The 20,481-nt window shown below is 35.4% G+C and overlaps 1 protein-coding gene across 4 annotated transcripts in view; it reads left to right on the top strand.

The window, feature by feature from the left end:
* The window catches only part of NBEA (neurobeachin), a 522,877-nt gene that overhangs the window by 218,466 nt on the left and 283,930 nt on the right, over positions 1-20,481 (top strand). For all 4 annotated transcript variants that reach the window (XM_072854755.1, XM_072854781.1, XM_072854766.1 and 1 more), the window contains 3 exons: positions 5,756-5,910; positions 10,103-10,229; positions 14,526-14,653. In XM_072854755.1, the coding sequence (XP_072710856.1) occupies positions 5,756-5,910; positions 10,103-10,229; positions 14,526-14,653 (410 nt within the window). The remainder of the gene's footprint in view (positions 1-5,755; positions 5,911-10,102; positions 10,230-14,525; positions 14,654-20,481) is intronic.

Here is a 20,481-nt window from a genome sequence, read left to right as displayed (position 1 = left end):
CAAGTCCAAACCAAAATTTGCTGTATTAAAACCCTCAATTTTTTTCATCTAGCTGTAATCATAGTCCTCTTGTCTGTCATTTAGCAATCTGTACACAGGTAACTCTTTCAAAACTCTTCTTATAACCTGTGTGATGTACGTCTTTTAATATTCATATGCATGGAACTGTAGCTATATCTCAACTGAAGCTTTATGTATGTTTTATCAGGAGAAACCAGGATCTCTCTAGTCTTTAATATGATTCACTGGATATACAGCTGAAAATTATACTGGATTTTTATCTTACTTTTTTACCCCAATAGGCCACTGTAAAATCACTATTAAAGCTGTTTTGACATTTACAAGACTGTGGCTTTTTAGCTCTTGCTTTTTTGGATTTTTTTGCATCACAGATGCAGGATTAGGTTCCTTGCCCTTCCCCAGTCTATACCTCATGCTGTTTGTTTCTTTGTTTTTTTCTTTATTCAATTATGTTTCTGGCATTTAATACATGACATTTTCGGTTATATTCTATTAACATTCTTCAAATTCATTAAATTTCCAGTATTTCCAATTTCTTTGTTCAGCCAAGACCATTCATCTTTCTTGATAGTTAGCTTTTTAATATCTTACAGGTTTTCCTGGCTTCTTGTCAATATTTTAGATCATTTTAGATGCTTCAGCTAATTTATCCTGAATGCAAAGGAGATACTAGTGACTGGGAATTTCACTGAGGGTAAATACTCACTCTCTTGCTTTATCCGAGAGCGAAGATCAATGATCTTCATGCCCTTGTCCTTAAACCATACCTGAGATTACTCCCTTTCTTCTCTTTAGAAACAAGCAATTTGTGTTGAGTAGATGAGGATCATTTTATGTACTTTAAGATTTTGATATTTTGATGAATGTGTGGTATCAAATGATTGAAAGAATCCATATTATTCTTTCATATGGCATGAAAGAGGCATATCTTTCATATGGCTGAACTAGGCAATCAGCACTAAGGTTTCATTTGCATAAGTCTCAAAGATTAGATACTTCTGTGAGCCTTCCATATCTCTTCAGTATACCTCACTTTTTTTTTATCCAGTTTTTCTTCTCCATGACTGTTGTCTCTGAGTTTCCTCCTTGATTTCAGATGAATCTTACCTTAATGCAGTCAGCCTAACAGAAGTTTGTCTAAAGTAGGATTCAAAATGTGTTGTTAGTACATACTAACGATCGCTTGTTACAGATTCAAATCACAATCTGGGGCTGAAATCAGGAAGAAGAGTGAGTAATCAGCAATACATGTTTCATAAGGGACTGGACATGTACATAGGTGTGGAGAATATTAATAGTTTTCAGAGAAGAAATACTAAGCTTTCCTTTCCGAGACTAAATTAATCTAACTGTAGGAACAAGGTAAAATGTAATCTAGCAGACAAATTGTCCCCCATTTTCTACTGTGATTTCTTCTGAAATGTCTGGCAGAAGTTACTGTTTGACACAGAGTACTTCTGTGAAATATCTGCCTGAAGTCTGTACTGCATTTTGAAGAGCACTTCTTGAAAATGCTCATGCTTTCTGCTGCTGTGGGGGAGGAAGGGAGGAGCAAGAATATTAATTCAGCCTTAAGAGGTTTCACATATCCCAGAAGAGTGTAAAGTGATTCTAATTTAATTGCTGCTGCTCAGATAGGTAGCACAAGACATCCAGTATTGGAGGCTTATCTCTGACCTCTTGATTGACCAGAGTGATTAGGTTGGAAGGCCTTTAGATTTTAAAATGGAGAAGAGCTACAGAATGTGGGTCAGAAAGAAAGAGAAAATATAGTGCTGCATAACCTGATTTGTCAGTCACCCACACTAGGTAGCTAAATTTTTAAGGGAAGTTAATTTGAGAAAGTATTCTTTTTAATTTCCGTTTTCTCTTTTTGCAGTTCAATACATTGATTATATTATTTTCTATCTAGTTATTTCATGCAAATTACTAAACCCCAGAAGAATCCTGTAGCCATTTGCCGAGGTTATTTAATGAACCAGCAATGCATGAGTGGTGTGCAGGTTGAACCAACAACACTTGTCTTAAACATGATGTGAATTCCAATGACTTCAGGCTTAGATTTACTATTTAAAAAGGATACTCATCGAGCAACAAAATAGTGATTAGTAGTCACCATTCTTTTCAGAATTGTAAACTACCTGATGAACAGAGAAATAAAATCAACTGCTACAGCCAATTACTACTAAGCTTTTGTTGACTAAATCATTGAGGATCATTTGGGACCATGATGATGTGATTCAGAAAAACGTGGACCATATTGGAACATTTTGGAAGTCTGAAATATGTTGTAGAAAACAAGGCCTAAGATGCAATGACCGAAGTGTGTATAACCTTTTCTTCTAGTCTGTAGTTTTGTCTTCCTCCATGAAAGAAATATCTGAATGTGCTGTTGGAGTGGTTTTGTTGGTTAAAAGAAGATTTTTTTCACTTGAGAGCAGTCAGTCATCCTCTTTCACCTTTCTTGTTCTGCTCTTCCTCTGATTGTTTTGCACATTTTTGACCACTCTGTGGTGTTGTTCATATAGCTTTTCAGTGTCCTTCATCTGGATGTCATTCTGTATTCACTCACTGTATTTTGTTTTATCAGTAGGAATGAGGCATTTTGACAAGGTCACCATGTATGACATGTCAGAAAGATGCATTTTCTTTCAGTCTGTGATGATAATGTCTCACTGATTTTGCCTACTCTTATGGTAGAGAGGTTTCTCTTGATATTTCTTGATCATTTGTAATTTAATAACACCTGACCTGTCTTAATGTCCTGATTCAGACCTACAAAAGAATGTCAACCATATGTAGAGCATTAGTATTTGTGGGATCTAGGCAGGATTGTCCTTTCTTGCTATGGGAGTTGATTTTCAGTCTTAAACTACACTCTTAAGAAAAGAATCTTTGCCTTTATAGGAGGCCAGTACATTTGGGGTTTGGACTAGATGCCCTTTAAAGGTCCCTTCCAACCCAAACTGTTCTATGATTCTATTACGTCTGAGGAGTGAAGTTGACATATGTGGTCTTTGCTATGCAAAGTCAGGTGATCTTTTGGATACTCTGAAAGAACACTGAGCTGTCTGAAGATAAGGAGGAAGACCTTGAATTTAGCTTCATCTTCTTTAGAAAAGTAGCAGGAATGTGGGAAATACTTTTGCAGGAATTGTATCAGCAATTTAGCAGATGCCAATACCAGACCTTATAGGAGGGAAAAAAATATTTTACTTAACATAAAACCCAAAACAAAACAGATCTCACTCACTCACTCACACTCTGTCTCACGTTTGCAAACACTAGAATGGGTGCGTGTCTAAGGAGTCTGTCCAGCAGTCAGGCACCCCCCCATGCTTGTGTCCAGATGCTAGGTCCAGGATCTGCTGCAATGACATGGAGAGCATGGGACGCCAACTGTCACGTCTTCCTCACATCTCCTGGGTTCTTCGTAGGTTGGCAACTATTTTCAGGTTTTGGATATGCCTTTTTTTACCCTTATGGAGCTGCCAACAGTCTCTCTGTCCTTCCCCACTTCTTTGAGTGATCACTGTTCACTGTTTTTGTCTCCAAGGTCTGGTTATCTTGTGAAGCTACACACATGCCTGCAGTCTTGATGACCTGATAATCTATGTGCCATTAGCGTAGGCCAGTCTAAGGTGCCTTTTCCAGCTGTGTCTTTCCTTCTTGTGCCTCAGCACCCAAATATTCCCATTCATTCTTCATTCACACCAATCTTAGCTTTTCTATAGCAGTTCTCTACAAAGATGCTGTAGGTAATGATAGTAGTTTCCTTATGAAATTAATATAATTGGGAGATGCTCCCAATTAAGATACAAGTCCTAATTTCTTGTGTTTCTATGGCACCACAGGCACTCTGCTCTTGAGTACTTATGCAGTATTCCTGAACAACCAGAACTCAAGTATTTGACTGAAGTATTAACTGAGCTAGAGATCTTTATGTGTGGATAGCAGCTAATTTTAGGAAATTTCATGGTGTTATGGAGCAGATTAATCTAACCCATGTAGACCCAGCTTTATTCACCTGTAGCTACTGCTATGTAAACACTTCATATTAGCAATGATTGTAAGAGATTATTAACTACAGACAAAAGCAATTATTTTAGGGTCACGTATCTTGATCAATAGCTATTGCATTGTGCAAACTCATCTTCTCCTAATGTAAATGGAAGGAGACAGAAAACCATCAGTATGCCTAGAATTACCTTTCTAATAGTACATGCTTTAGGGTAGTGGTAAAACTGTTGTTCAGAATGCAGAGACATCAACTGGCACTGTTACCTCTCTAAAAAGAGTAAGAAAAAAATTGCTTATGGATCGTTTTGTACAGCGTCATCATATAAGAGGAGATCACAAAATATAACACTTGTATATAATTCACACAATGGCATCATCAATACAATTTGCACCACCAGTCTTTAAAATCCAGGGAGACTGAGGATTTAGACATATATGAACAAACTACATTACTGTAAAAAATTGTTCTGCACCTTTTGATCCATCATGTGCGAGCATATTTACACAGAACTGTAACAAGATAATTACCAAAGGAACTTCTAGAGCAAAATGTGGCCTTATTACTCTAAACAGTTGCATTTTCTTGCTCCTTTATTTGATCACAATGATTACTTTTAAAGAAAAGTATGTTTGCTTAACCAGAAAACGTGTGTATGATGATGAAAGTATATCTTTTAACTTTTACAAATACGATTAGTTTCAGGTTTGTTTTCCACTCCAGTTTTCTACTGAAATAGACTTTTTAGGAGCAGTTTTTAATAGATAAATGGAAAAATTAAATGGAAAAATGTAAATATAGTTGTCTGCACTGTGACAGCTGTCCAGTCTTGAAAAAGTATTAACTAAATGTCTCAGTAATATTTTCCTTCTTCTTCCCTTTTAACACATACAGCAAGTCTTTTAGTTTTGAGATTTGAAAAAAAGTGAGTGGTTTATGATTAGGTGAGAATGCGTTTGTTTGAATGCAATGTTGTCTATATATATCTGATATTATGTCAGATTTTTTGTATGAAAGCCCTGTTCTCTTCTTAAAAGCTTCACATTCTCAAGACTGCTTTATAAACCTTATTTTTAAATGGACAAGATATCAATATTGTGAAAGCAAATATTTACTGTGTTACATTTTAGATGTTCAATTTACGTCCTGTGCTATTGATTTAAATGAATATGAAAGTTTTCCAGAAGGCCGAGTGCAAAATTATGTTTGTTAGTCAACTATATTTGCAAGACCAGTATATGCATGGTACTGAAGAATTAACTACTGTATTCAAATATTCAGATGACTGGCAAAAAAGTTGTCGTCTTAGATAACTTCATTAAGATCAACAAATTAACATGCTTATTAAGACTGCATGCATATAGACTGCTAGTATTCTGGCATCATTTCCAACACTTAACATTTTCTTTGCAAATCTAGAACACAGGTGATGGCGGTGTTCACAACATATCAATGAAGTGGTGGGATGTTTCCGTTTTGTGGCCACTGCAAGACAAATTAAGTTTCTCAGAATCACATGAAGCTGCAGGCAAAGGATAGGAGTATGGTTTTAGGGTCTATTAACGTAGTCTACCCTATTTCAGAAAGGTTAAAAAAATTGACACTATTATGTGTTCCTCAGCAATGGTGTTGTAACACAGCATAATCCCATCATAAACAAAAACTCTGCTAGCTCTGTTGTGCATTTTTAGTAATCTTCTATTTCTTTTTCCACAGGAGCGTGGTTGTACCAGTAAAGAAACCCCCTCCAGGTAGTTTGGCTGTTACCACAGTTGGAGCTGCCACGGCTGGGAGTGGACTGCCACCGGGTAGTACACCTAATATATTTGCTGCAACAGGAGCTACACCAAAAAGTATGATTAATACAACAGGTATTGTCCTTAAATATTTTTGTGACCCTCATTTTTTCTTGTTTGTTTTTTGTTTTGTTACTTTTAGTGGTGTTTGTTTTTTTAATCATCTTTTTGTTCCTGTTTTTGTACTTCTAAAATAAAAACCTGGAAAGATTAAAACTTGGCCTTTATTAGAGCCAGTGTTTTCTCTTGGTGTATGTTTATAATCTTTGATAGTGCACATTGGACTTGCACAGCCTTAAATAAGTGAATAAATAGCCTTAATACTGTTTTATAAGCATAATTTAGAATTGAAATGAGCTAACTTCTCCAGTGCTCTGTAGCAGAGGATGTTTGTATGATAGATACCAACTAATCCCTCCTTATGTGTCAAAGAAAGTAAAGCCAACTACCTACTTAATAAATATATTGGAGATTGCGGAGGGTTAATATTTTGGGCAATTAGTATTTGTCAGTGAAAATTATGCTATGATTTTTGGAAGGTTTTTCAGTAAGAACCTACCTAATTTAACTGTAGTCATGTCTTATCAGTTGTTTATTGTGACATATAGAAGGAGGACAAGACCTTCTTTTTAAAATTATTTATAAAAGTAATAATGGGATTGTCTGTTATGAAGGAGCCTGTTGGCCATGGAGACTGTGGTTTCCATTCAGAAATGAATCCTTACTGAGAGCAACTGATGTTTACTTAAACTCCTTTGAAATTCCTGGCTATGTTCTGTTTTCTTTCTAAACTAAGCCAAAGCACTTGAGAGAAGAGCTCTCTTCAAGGATATCACAACTTCAGTCAAGGGTTGAGAAAGTGAAAATCTCCCTGGGGTTGCAGAAAATGGAGGGGGAAGCTTTTGGCATCCTTCTGCTTCATGGAATAATATGAAGACACACTCATTTTTTTTTTCTTTCCTTTTGCAGATTACCTTTAATACCTGGTAATAGAACTTTGATTTTTCTAAGGATAAAAAAAATCTTAAAATCTAATTATCCTGAGGCAGATGGGAGGAATGAATGCTCTGAATAATGTTATCACTTCTATGAACAGTTCCATTTGTGTAGCCACTTCTGTTAATCTTGAACGGATTTCCTTTTAGGTACTCTTATGTCATGCAAAAAATATCCTACACTGGAAACCTTGTTTTCCAAATGATACTGAATAGTGTAAGCTTTTCAGTCTTCTCACTGATTAAAGATCTGAACTGTTTTGGCTGGAATGTAGTAGCTCTTCTTTGTAAGTAATTGCATTTAAAAATCAGTCATTTCCCCAATACTGTTCTTAGTAGAGGACAGTATTGCAGATACCATGGTACATTCACTGTGAATTAAAAGCTGCATTTTTTGGTAGATCTTACAGCTTTTTTTTTTTTTAAATGCAACTGGTTTTGTCTCCTAGTCTATGGATTAGCTTGATTAAAGGAAAAGTATTGATTCAATGGAATTTCAGCAAGTATCAGATTTAATTAGAACTATAGGTGTACTGAACTTCTTTAGTGATCTTATTTGGTAAAGCCCTTTATGCCTGAATTCATCTGAATGAGCTTTATTGATGAATTCTCTTAAGAAATAGTTTGAAAAGTCCTTCCCCTCCAACATCTTTTAAAGATTTGAATTTTATATCAACATTTGAGAAATGCTAAACACACTAACGACAGTAAAAAAAAGTAGTATCACATTGAAAACATAAATATCTATTAGATTAAAATGCTTGTTTTGTCATTTTTAATTAAGCTATGCCTACGGTAGTTAAAACAGTGATCATGTATGTCAGGTTTTGAGTTATATATGTGAAGTATCCAGATACTTTCTGGTTTATATACTTGTAGTCTGTGAAATTATCTATGTTATTAATGATTTTAAAGTAGTGTATAGAATTTCATTGAACAGCACTTTTTTTTTTTTACTGTGGTAAAAAAGAAACAGTATACAATTTTTTAGAAACACTAGATGTCCCCCCAAACCTATTTACAGTTGTTTTTACAGTATGTCACAGATACTCTAGAAATACAGTTTAATCTTTGAGGTATATTCTGTGCTGGACTTGTGCGAAGGTGTTTTTTTTTAAGTTATTCATGGATTGCAGTCGGTGTTTACATTCCATCTGCCATCGCTGTCGTAGTTGATGTCACTGTCACGATGTAATGACATGTATGTTACTGAAGTCCTTTTAGTGCTTTGAATGTATCTTTTGGGAGACAGGTTTTCTTCCTTCATCTCTTTATGTAAGAAACTGGTTTTATAGGTTTTAGATTGGATTTCTGTAATTCATATCCTGATTCTCACTTCTGTGTTAATCCAGTAGTTCTAGGTCTGTTTGACCTTCTCTTCTGGGAGCCTAGCTGGTTAAACAACTTAGCAACTGCATTTTTAGACAGCAACCTTAATGAAGAAAATTTTACTTTGGAAGGAATTGGGAAGAAGCAATAAAAATATATGTTACCTATGTATATATGAATATAAATATGTAAATAATGTAAATACCTAAATAATATAAATATGTGCGCATGCATGCACACACACACACACACACACACGCACACACACGCACATATATATGAAGCCTTAATCTTTTTTAAGCTACCCTATTCCCAGTGAAGTTGCTGTGATTCCTAGGTTGGGAGAGATAGCCTCCCTTATATTTTTGTGTTTCCTTCTCAGTGTGTTTGGGTACATGCACAATTTGTATTTAGTCCAAGTCAGAACCCACATTGTAAGCCACAATCCACCTCCCACTAGCATTATTAAAATAGCAGACTAAATCAGTTCCTAGTCTAAATCTCACCAGCTACTAAACCTCACCAGCTACTAGTCCTACTAGTCCTACTAGTTCCTAGTCTAAACCTCACCAGCTACTCTAGCGTCAGCAAGCCCAGCAAATCCTGCTGCATTTTGATACTGTTTTGACTGTAAATTTTCTTAAATGAGCAGGTCAAAATTCTGTTCTTTACCTTAATTCTTTTATCAGTAAAAATTATTTAAAGGCAAATTAAAAAACAACCAAAATCATCCCTGCTGCCAGAGACTTTTTCACCATTACCAGCATTTGACCTCTACTTCACTATCAGCTGGCTGCTTAAGCAGTTAAGAAACCATAAATGGTTGGTAGAGCTTTGCAGGAAACTGAAAAATAATGTATACCTGTGTAATGCAAAGGACAGTGATGTATCAACTGCTAAAACTGACCAGCAACAGGGAGTTACCAGTTATCATTTTAAAAAATTGGCAGAATAATGCCATTGATCTCTAAACTGGTGTTGTCCACCCCTCGTTGCTAACTTGGATAAATCTTGCCTGTCACCCTCATCTGTGGTAGCGTTGCAGTCCCTTAGGCTTTGAACTCCGTTGGTTGCTACCTCTCTTGCAGTGATGTGTTGCACCAGGACTGTGCAGCAGAACAGGGACAGCATTTATCACAGTGCTCGCACTACTGTTCATGGCCACTCTGAGCTTTTGCTGGTTTGCTTCAGAGAGGCTGAACTCACAGTGCCGTTTCAGCAAACATGATAGATTGGCATTTAAAGTCTAAGTTTAGCCCTTAGCTCTGACCCAGATCACATAAAGTATAAATGTATGCTCTGTCTGCATCTTTTCTCTGGGCAGCTGTTCACAACCCATTGAAATGATACCCCTGCTGCCCTCCCTACTTGTAAGATCTTAAAATTCTCCTTCATTTGAGGAAGGAAACAGAAAAATTAAAATTAGAGTCTTAATACTCCTCAGACACTAGTTTCCCCCTTTACTTCCTGAAGGAATATACATTTTCTATCTTCTCTGTCATTTTTTAATTTGCATTTTATTTTCTGCCTGTAGTTGCAACTGGGCAGCCAAGAAGTGTGTGCATATATATATTAAAAAAAATAGTTAAACATCTATTCTCCATTCAAGCTCGTCTTAAATATACCTTTATTTTAGAAAGATCTTGCTTTACAGGATGATGTAAAAATGTTTTCATCTTTGGAATATAATTTGGGAATAATGAAAATGAGGTAAGGATTTATTTTGCCTGATTTTCAATAGCTTTTTAAGCTTATTATTGTTATACTAGCAAAATAAGGTATTAATTTATATGATAATCATATGGAATGGTTTTAATTCTTTTAGAATAAATAACATTATTTCCTTACTTAAAAGTAGATGAATAAGACAAGGACTATATTAAAAGTCTCTAAAAGTTCTGTTTCTTCAGACTGAATTAAGACCTGTATTTTTTGGGGTACAGGTGCAGTAGACTCAGGATCTTCTTCTTCCTCTTCGTCATCCAGCTTTGTGAATGGTGCTACCAGCAAAAATCTCCCAGCTGTCCAAACTGTTGCTCCAATGCCAGAGGATTCAGCTGAAAACATGAGGTACACAAGTTCTGTCTTTTAATATTAATTATAATTTCTCCTTCCACAACAACTTCATACATACAAAATAGTATAAAAATAAAAATATATATAAATATATTTTAGCTCATTTAATATGTGTTATTGTAGTTATTAATGTAGTACAATATGTATTTATGTACTTTTTTGATACTAAAAATGTATATACTAAAATAACACTTCACTGAAAAGTCTAACTTTTCAGACACTAAGCCACACACTAGAACTTCATTAAAAGTAATTTTTTAGTTGACTGGCTTTTTACATTGCTCAATAATGATAGTAAGAATTGGAATGCAAGCACAACTTGGCAATGGAGCACTAGCAAGTGGAGAGAGACACAACCTCTTCTAAGCAAACAAAAGCCCTCTTTAAACTGGAAGGGCTGAAACCAGACACATATTCATGCAGCTAAGTAAATGGTGCACCAGATCTGAGTTGGTGTTGCAAGAGGCACATGCCACGGGATAGCTAATACCCCTCTTATACTGACTGGCAGCCAGGAAAATGCCCTCTGAAATTCCTGTTAAATATCTTTGTATAATAGGTTATTATTCTGTAAAGGTATTCAGTTGTGCCACAGCATACTTCAAAGACAAATTTTTGACCTTTTCAAGGTGCACACCTGTCTGCCCTAAAAAGCTGACACAGGGTATACTAAGCAGTTGCCAAGTGTCCCTTAGTTGGCCGGCCACTTCAAGGTATGGTTTTAAGAACATTGGAGCAACCAAGCTAACTGTTCATGAGCTTACAAGCTTACAAGCTCATGAACAAGAGAATTTCATTCTCTAATGAACTAGAACAGAAATAAACTTAAATCAAGGGCCGTAGGTAACCTGTAAAAAAAATATTGGTGCTTCAGTGATTTAACACACAGTGCAAAAAATGCCTTTCTTTGCTAGTCCTATCTGAAGTGTCAGGTGAATGGTGCAGATAGTATCACAGCAATGGGTGCAGGCCCAGGCTGAAAGCATGAGAGCTGTTGGCTCCACTCCAAAAAGGTGCAAATGATCGAGGAGAGAATGACCTTTTGTATGGCGTTATTTATTGCTTGACAGTGTTACAAGGCGAGTTAATAAAATTGTGGCATAATTAAACCACTCCTTTTACTTCTTGTCTTCTTCATATGTTAGGACAGTGCTTCCCTGAGGGTGAAATCTTTTTTAAAATTCAGATACTGACATATGTTAAAATTAAACTCGATCATTAATCAGTTTATTTTTGAGTTATTTTAACCAATGCAATGTTCTTGTTTTTTCAACAAGCATTTTGAAAGTTTTTGTCCTGGAGTCAAAGAAAAGCTTCAGTTGCAAAATCTAGAATTCAGATTTTGAACTCTGTAGTTGTACTTTGTGTAGTAACTGAAATTAGCAACTGAAAAAACTTATGTGGAGCACAATATCAGAAATGTAGATAACTTAAAATCTAATGAACCCAAGAAATGTCTTTTGGGCTTTTTTCCCTCTCCCTCCCCCACCCCAACTAATTAAAAATGTATTTTTATAATATAAAATTTTTTGTTTTCTCACTTCGAATTCATTGTGCGTCAGCTTTTATGAGATTAAAAATCAGAGGTTTTTGTGGGGTCAGAGAGCATGAAGTGAAAGCTAACTTATCTAAGCCTTCCCTTATAGCAACTGCATAGGAAAAGAGCTGCTGATGGCTGTAGACTGAGCAGAGGAAAGTGAGCAGAATGATCTTGGACTTTTAATAGTCTAGACATTTAATAGTCTTGATTTGGAGGTAGAGGTTTGGCCTGGAATGAGGTTGGGAAGGTAGCATACTTGGGACTGGAACAGTGTGTGCCCCCACCTCTCTTTGCACTTTCTTGTGACCAATTCAAGCAATATGTAGTAAGAACTGTCCACAGGATTATTTGGTCTTTTTGCTCACAGTTTTAAAAGTATTTCTTTTAATCTGATGTTGCTACTGTGCTCTTTCAATCTTTCCTGTCCCAGTTTATCACCTTTATATAGATAGAAATTATATATATTTATATATAATATATATAATTCATTTTCTGATGTGTGTTGCCTTTAATCTGCAAAATAAATAATCCTGAATTTAGAAGCTATTAAGAGTTTATTTGCCTTGAATGTCCAGAAATGGAGAGGAAAAAAGACAATATTCATTCGTTACAAAAAAACCTTAAAGTCTCTCAGTTCAATCATGAAAACTAATTAAATTAATCTCCACGGGGAGTTCCCTAATGATTGCAGGATGTGTTATAAGGTATAATAGATGTTAGAAACAGCTGTAGAATCAGATTGGTCTCCCTCCTCTTTTGCTCCTCTGTGTGTGTGTACAGGAAAGGCAGTAGATGGGCCGCCTCCTTCCCTGAAACATTTCTGGGGTCCCTCTGTATGTTTTTTTCTTAATTTTGCTTGTTCTTTTTGAAACTGAAGGACCAGAACTCCAGTCAGTTTTCAACATGTAAATGCACCAGAGATTTACATGAAGGAAAAAGGATTTTTTTTTCTTTTTTCTCTATTTAAATATTAATTTCTGTCCTTTGATATGCATTTTTAAACAGTGCTAAACTTTGATCTCACATTTTCACAGAATACTATTCCCAATTGCCCATGAACAGATACATAATATACAAGATCCATCAGTTATCCATTTGATAACAAAGTGTTTATTAATAGTTCACCCAAGGTGTTGATTAATAGCACATCCACACCTCCCATATTACTTGATTCTTAAATAAAAATTGAACTTAATTTAAAAACTTTTGAACTTGATATTTTTTCAATTGTATGTAAAGTTTTCAAAGTTAAATGAACTCTAAAATTAGGCCATTTAAAGCAATTTACAGTGAAAGCATATTTTAAAACATGGTTTAGAGAAGTCTGGATTAATCTAGTAGGCTTTTTATCTCTAGCAGCAAAAGCTTGGGCTAGATTCATGTTGCAAATTAAAAACTCTAAGCTAGTCGCATGCGTTCCAAGTATAGTCAATAGAGGCTTTAGCCTAGTGAAATTCACTTCAACTAATCATATAAAACAAAGTCTGATGATATGCATCCCTCCTTTAGAATATTAGAAAATCAGTATCTGAATTTGAAATAGGAAAGCAGCACATTGAAACAAAATAAGCTATAGGAATTCAGTAAAATATTTTTAAGCTAATGAAGGAAAACTTCCAATGTGCTTATAATGTCAGCTTTCTTTTTAAATGTAGGGATCTTCATGTGATTGGAATTAAAAAGTCCACATTCATTTAGTGTTTATAGACAGTAGATACTGTATAAAATCTAAATGTCAGTGTTCATTCTCTTAGATTCTGTCAATAAATGTAACTTCTTCCTGTAATTGAGCTTTTAAATGCCAATAATATTTTGGTGCCATAATTCAAGCACACAGAGAAATTCATTCAGCCACCAGCAATCTGAAAAAGAACAGCAAAAATTCTTGATAGACCAGAATATGTATGTAATTTCATTTCTACTTTTAAGTAATAGTTAATTTCTTTGAGATAACACAGCAGGTTTTTAATCTTGGCATAAGAGTTTCAGAGGGCACAAGTGTTATGCCCTGTCAGGTTTTAAAAGGGAAGAAGGACTCTTAAGGGGTACAATCCTTAGCACACTGCTGATTTGTATCCTTGTATTTGTATTTTTGCTATGTTTGTATCCTCAGACAAAGGAATATTATTTCTGGTATTTAAAAAGCAAACAGAAGTCACAACACTTCTCACTGTACAAGTAGAACAGGCAGAGAAGTATAAATGCAAAGGCAAAGTGATTTACCTGGGATTATGTTCCCTCCAGGTTGAAGAAAAGAATATTGATTTTCTTGATACCTGTGCTAGAACACTTCCTCATGCACTCCCTTGTCTAGCATTGCAATGCCAGGTGATGTTATTTGAAAGCTTGAACAAAAAAGCAAGTTGCTTGTGATTGCCTTGGGTGAATAAAAAATTCTTTTTTCAAGCTTTCAAATGTATATAAAATGATGAGATGCATATAAACTGAGATAGGTGAAATAGACTTACACTTGAATATCTGACATTCTTATCAAGTTTGAAAATGAGAATAAAAATTTTACTTGTTTTGGAGTATTCCATAAATGCTGTAGAATTTATGAGGCTGCCACACTGCTGACTCTGACATGACATTTGCATTTACTTAAAGCCATTTAAAAGCTGTAAAGTTTAATCAAATTATGATCAACCTCTTTTCTAAAGAAGCTTACAGTAACTTTTAAAAACAGGTATGATTTGACATAATTTCTATTAGTAAGTGTTCTTCCAAACATGGTCTCTGTTTTTCCACAGTATCACTGCAAAGCTTGAAAGAGCTTTAGAAAAGGTGGCCCCTCTCCTGCGAGAAATTTTTGTTGACTTTGCCCCTTTCCTATCCCGAACATTATTGGGCAGTCATGGACAAGAGCTGTTGATTGAAGGTACTGTTTCTGTTATAAAATGATGTTATTTTAGCTATTAGTCATTTGATATGAACAATATTTCATTTTCGCAAGACTTTATATAACTATTTTTGATAAATAAATTAATCTGTTGTTAATGTGTTGTGATTTCATTTCCTTGCATTTAACTTCATTTAAAAAAATTAAAAGTGATAGCTTTTGTACCCCTTTTTTTCCCTAAGTGAGATGCTGTGTAAAGATACATCTTGTCATCTTGGAATGCAAAAACCTCTCTACAATTTGCTTTTTCCGCCTCAGAATAATTATATTAGTATAACTCTTTCAGCCTGACTTTAAGAAACTAGTGAAAAATACGATTAAAAAGTGTAATCAATTCCCATGGAAGAAAGTAAATTGAAGACTGTGCTCCAACATTATTGATACCTGCATCTAGATTTGGTAAGGACACTATTTGCTCAGGTGGGTCAGTTGGATTCACAAGGGCAGATAGAGAGTTGTCCCTAGAGGGGAATAAAAAGTGATGATTTTTTAAAGAAAAGTATCCTTGAACACTTTCAAGGATTTTTGTGGGGTTTTATGCATTGTCTTTACTACTTCGTAGTTATGACATTTGGGGAAAATAATGAATCCTCATAAGTGAGTCAGTAATGCAGAAATTGTGCAGAAAGTGCAAATGCAGCAAGCTTGTGCAGAAAGTAATGAATCAGTGCTAATGCAGTTAAAATAGTGATGGGGGAATTTGCATGAACATGCATTGATCCCACATCACATATCCACAGGAACATATTCAGTCAAGTAAACTTTTTCCTTCCAGAATTGTTCTTACACACAATATTACTGTTTAATGAGAGGTTGGTCTCGATGATCGTAAAGGTCTTTACCTAAGAACCTAAAAAATTCTACGATTCTATGAAAAAGTCTCATTAAGGCAAAGCTTATAATGTTTGAAGGTCTATGCAGGAAAAATACAGCTTTGTGTTCAAATTCCAAAACACCTTCTATTATACATGTGTTTTATCTAAATATTAGTGTACAGTCTTTCTATGGTCTCAGTTATTATTCCCCATAACATTGGCCCTCTTTTATTCTTAATACTTGAAATATTTGTACCTTGTAACTGAAATCTTCTGAATAGCCTTTTCCTTTTTTGTCTAATTATTGTTTAATAATATTATTGTTTAATAATACCAAGGAATGGTATAGTAGCTTAGTAATTCTCAGAAGATTCAGGTTATTTATACTGTTTATTTTATAGCTATGAGTAAGTTGCAGTTCTCACTTAATGACACCTGAAGTTAATGGTCTGAGATGCTCATTGAGAACATTGAAATGGCTGTAAGACATTTGATGGATTCCATTCTTAAGTCTCTTATTTCAGTGAAGTTGATGGCAAAATTTGTAGCAGTGTTTTCTTTTTCCATTTGACAATTGATTAATTGCACAATAGTTTTTATACAATACGAATAAAATCATCTTGGTTTCACCTAAGCTCTTTTATAGATTGAAAAAAATGCTTCACCGATGCTGTTCTGACTTTGTCTTTTGGTCAGTTTCATGGTGTGAACAAGGCTCCAACAGTTCCCAGCATATGACAAAGACTGAAAAGCTAGAGACCACAGGAACCTCACGACTATATGGCAGTATGAGTTTATCGCATTGCCTGTCCAGACAGAGACATTGTTTTGTTGGCTGCAGCCTTCTTCCGACACCCACTTGGAATGCTCTTCCAAATTTTGTCCCATCTATGACTCAGCCATCCAATTCAGTCTCAGGAATCATTGTTTATGAACCAAACACTGAGTTCCAAAATAAGTACTGTCATTCCCATCACGTTTCCTTAATGTTATGTCTAACCTTCTCTTCAATTGCTGTCTCGTTCCTGATTTCTAAGAACTAGTCCTTTCTTTCCAAGATATTGAAATAGCAATCTGCAAGGAAAAAAATCCAAACACAGCTTAGATTTTTATACTGCATGACTCAGGACTTGAATTTCTGTTTGCTCCCTCTAAAATAGTTGGGCTTTTTTTCTTTTTAACAGAGAACTCATCTGCTTTTATAGTCATTGTGTACTTCTCATCTTTTCTTTCTTCATTGCCTGTATGAGACCCTTGATCTCAACTAAACTGAATTCTTGCCTAGTTAAGTTCCCTTTTAAAGGTAATTCTAAATTCTCTCCTAGTCCATTACCTGATTTACTTGACAAATTTCCTATCATTTTTCACTGAAAGCCAATGGTGGTCCTTGAAGTGCTTGAAAGGGCTCTCCATGTAATGACTCTGCAAAACAGAGGGTTTTAGTGGCATGATTCAAGATATGTGAGTACAGACAATTCCTGTGAGGCTTTGATAATTTGAACTTGATTTTTACTGGCAAGCAGTAATTAGCTTGACAGTTTTATATGAAATAGTTTAATTTGTTGCTTTATGTGTAAAGGTTTTAGTTATAATAATTAAAAAGGAGCAAATAAACTTTATTTAATCAAGTCCGAAGGTGCTGTCTGTTTTTCAAATTGATCACCACAAAAATATCTGTTGCATTCTATAAAGCGTGTCCTTTTCTTCTGATTATTCAAGCTTGAAACATAAAAATACCTTCCCTCCTCTTGCTGTCTTTCAAAACCTCCATATGGCATGAAGCCTTTCCCCATCAGATTTTGCTAAAATCTGAATACCTTCAGGCATCATTGATAGTGTGCGCTTTTTTTCTGAAGCTCTCTCTAGTGCTCTTGTGCATTATTAATGTGTAAGCATTATTAAATCATTTCAGACTTGGTAAGAATATGCACAGTTTTGTAGCTGAGGTTTTGCATACTGAAGAGAGAGCACAAAGGAAAAAATTATTTTAATACTCCTAAAACAGGTTAATTATGCAAACTTTACAGAATATCTGATGCTTTGAGATAGGTATTGTTAATGTATATTTGGAAATGTGTGTACAACTTAGTTATGATTTCACCTTTTTGTAGTAGTTGAGTTGTCTCGAACTTTTGGTGAAAAATCTTGCAGTCATACCGTGCCACCTCATTTTCTTTTAGCTTGTATCATCATTCTGTCCCATGGAAGACTGGCTGATTTATTCTTTGAGGAAACTATATTTAACATCTAAGCAGTGGCTTCTTAACTCTTGAGTGGAGTTGAAATGAACTGCCTATAATCATCTGGTCAGTCTAGACCAAAAACTTGGACCACTCATACTCAAAACTGTTAATTTTTCACATTTGTTCATGTAAATTCCAAAATGTGACTGGTAGCAGAGGAACTCTGTCGAGTAATAATCTGACATTGCAGAACATATGTATTGGTAAAACTCTTCGTCTGCTTACTTACTGAAATAGTACTCATTTTTGTCCCTTTTTCCACAACCAGTTATTTCTTCAAAGGTATCTTACTATATTCCAAATATTTGAACTGCCCAGAATAAGTGTCCTCCATGACAGGTTAAAAAGGACTGATTTGCAATCGAATGCAAATAGTTTCAAACAGAGTATACCAAAACCAGCCCAACACTACTGTGGTTCATCAGCTGAGGTTCTTTCAATGCCTCAGGGAACAGAAGTTGCAAAGGTTAAAATTGTCCGTATAGAATCTAATTGGAAACAAACATGCAATATGTGTAGGTCACATATTTAAGCTTAGCAATGCTCATTATGGAGTTCCATTTAACGCTTGCACAGGTATGTTTTCACTAACTCTAGTTTCCATATGGTCTGCAAATTCCCTCCCTGTAAAATGCATTACAACATTCTAGCTTTTAGGTGAAAATGTTACAGGCAAATGTAATCTGATCTGTATCCGAAAGAAAAGTTATATCCTCTTTTTGTCAAGCACAGATGGGTAAAAGTATTTTCACTACAGCTATTCTTGGAGTGTCCTGAACTGTTACAATAGGTCCAAGATCGAAACATAGTCACATACAATGCTTTCCCTTCTCTTTAGTGACATACCAAACAAATGTTACCAATGCTTTTCATTTTCCTATATCATTACTTGGCTAGAAGGTCAGCCAGGTAGCCCTTTTCCAAAAGAGCTCTTATGAATTCTTTGGCGTATATTTGACATGGTTCTGAAACGCACAATTCAAATCAGATGAAACAGAAAACATTTTCGTGCTGATAGGAGCAGAATCTGTTTCTCCTCATTAACTCACCACATGGCCCTGCGCAAATACTCAGTAGAAGTGGTGATGGACTAGTTTTGTGTGGTATTTGACCGGAGGCTTCTTGAAACAATTGAAAAATTGCCCAAAACATTCTTTTGGAAACCACAGATAGAACTTGGGTGCTAAATGACACTACTTTAAAAGCTCCCAAAGACCACAAGTGTAGCACCACTGTGGCATCTACCAATGCTGGCACAATTTGTTTCTGATTCCCTCAAACAATACCTAGTTTTGTATTAGGAAGAACAAGGTTACCATTTTGCTGAGATACTGTAGAAGTCTGGAAATCCCTTAGACTTTCTGGAAAAAAAAGTACTTTTTGATGCTTAACGTGCCCCTTGGCTTTCTCTTAGAAACTTTTCAGAACCTTTGTATTATTTTTGTGCTCAGGAGCACAGACGGTATAAAGCAGAGAGATTGCATGCTCTTGAAGAACTTTATTTTCCTGTTCATATGTTCTCTCATTTTTTTATCTTACTCTGCCATATCCAAAATATTTTTCTTGGTGTGTCCAGGCATGTTTTCTCTCAACTAATCAGAATTTTGGTAATTGCTTACCAGTCTGTAGCACAGCATGTAGCCAACATTCTGAACTAAATGAATAAATGAATAAATATTAGCAAATAAGAGAGAAAGGGGATAAAAAAATAGTGTTATGATTTTAAAATTTACATTAACTGGAATTAACAGCACATAAATAAAAACTGAAGCTATTCATAGTGCTGAATTTTCTATGAGCCACTCGCTGATCCTACTTTGATATTTTTATTAACAGTCTTGATTATGGTGCAGAATTGTTCCTGGCAAAGCTAACTGCTTAGACAGAGGTATACAGAGTGAGAAGCAAAGGCATTCTACTGGAGAGATATGTTGAATCATTTTGTGGAATAACCGAAACTCAAGAAAAAGCCAAATTTCAACACAGCCAAATCCTGAGTCCAGTCTCTAGGAACAAAGAATATGGACTATACCTAGAGAGTAGGAGAAGAGGGATGAAGCCACTCAAATAATGTAGGGTTTGTTATAAAAATTAGCATACTCGGGGCTCTCTTAGCTCAGTGCTGAGGCAACAAAGACTTGTCCAATACTTGGATGCCTAGGAAGAATAGATGAGGAGATGATTTCATTTCTGTGCACAACTTCAGTAAAACTCCTATCATCTGGTTCTATAGTCAGCACTTCAAGAATGATACGCGCACACTGAAGAGGGAACAAAAGAGCAGGGCACAAGAGTAATTGATGGATGGGAGATAAACTCCATGAAGTACAATGTAAGGAGCTTGATTTGTTCAATGTACCAAGGAGAAGAGATAAAGAGAAGTTAGATGCTACGGGATGTCTTAGCCTTTCTACCAACAGAATGCCTAATGAGGCTAAATGATATTGGAAAACTTTACTAGGGCTTACCGTCAAGTATTGAGATCGATGTTACTTGTACTCTTTATGACTGTTTAAACATTCTTTCTAAATATAGTCTTCAACCCAGTTTCTCAGAAGGAAAAATGTTGTGTATTTGCTGACTGGTTTTGGAGCTTCTTTGTGGCCTGTGAATCCCCATTTCCTCTGTGCCATACCCTGCAAGGAATGATAGTCTGCATTAACCTTAATTTGCTCTAACATTGCCATCACTGCATTTGTTCATATGGTCATAGACAGATGTACTTCAGTGTCAGCTAGCCACCTGCAGA

The sequence above is a fragment of the Ciconia boyciana genome, chromosome 1, assembly GCF_034638445.1.
Source record: "Ciconia boyciana chromosome 1, ASM3463844v1, whole genome shotgun sequence".
In the NCBI taxonomy this organism is placed as follows: domain Eukaryota; kingdom Metazoa; phylum Chordata; class Aves; order Ciconiiformes; family Ciconiidae; genus Ciconia; species Ciconia boyciana.
The sequence above is the reverse complement of the archived record's forward strand: the minus strand, read 5'-3'. Positions and strand labels throughout refer to the sequence as shown.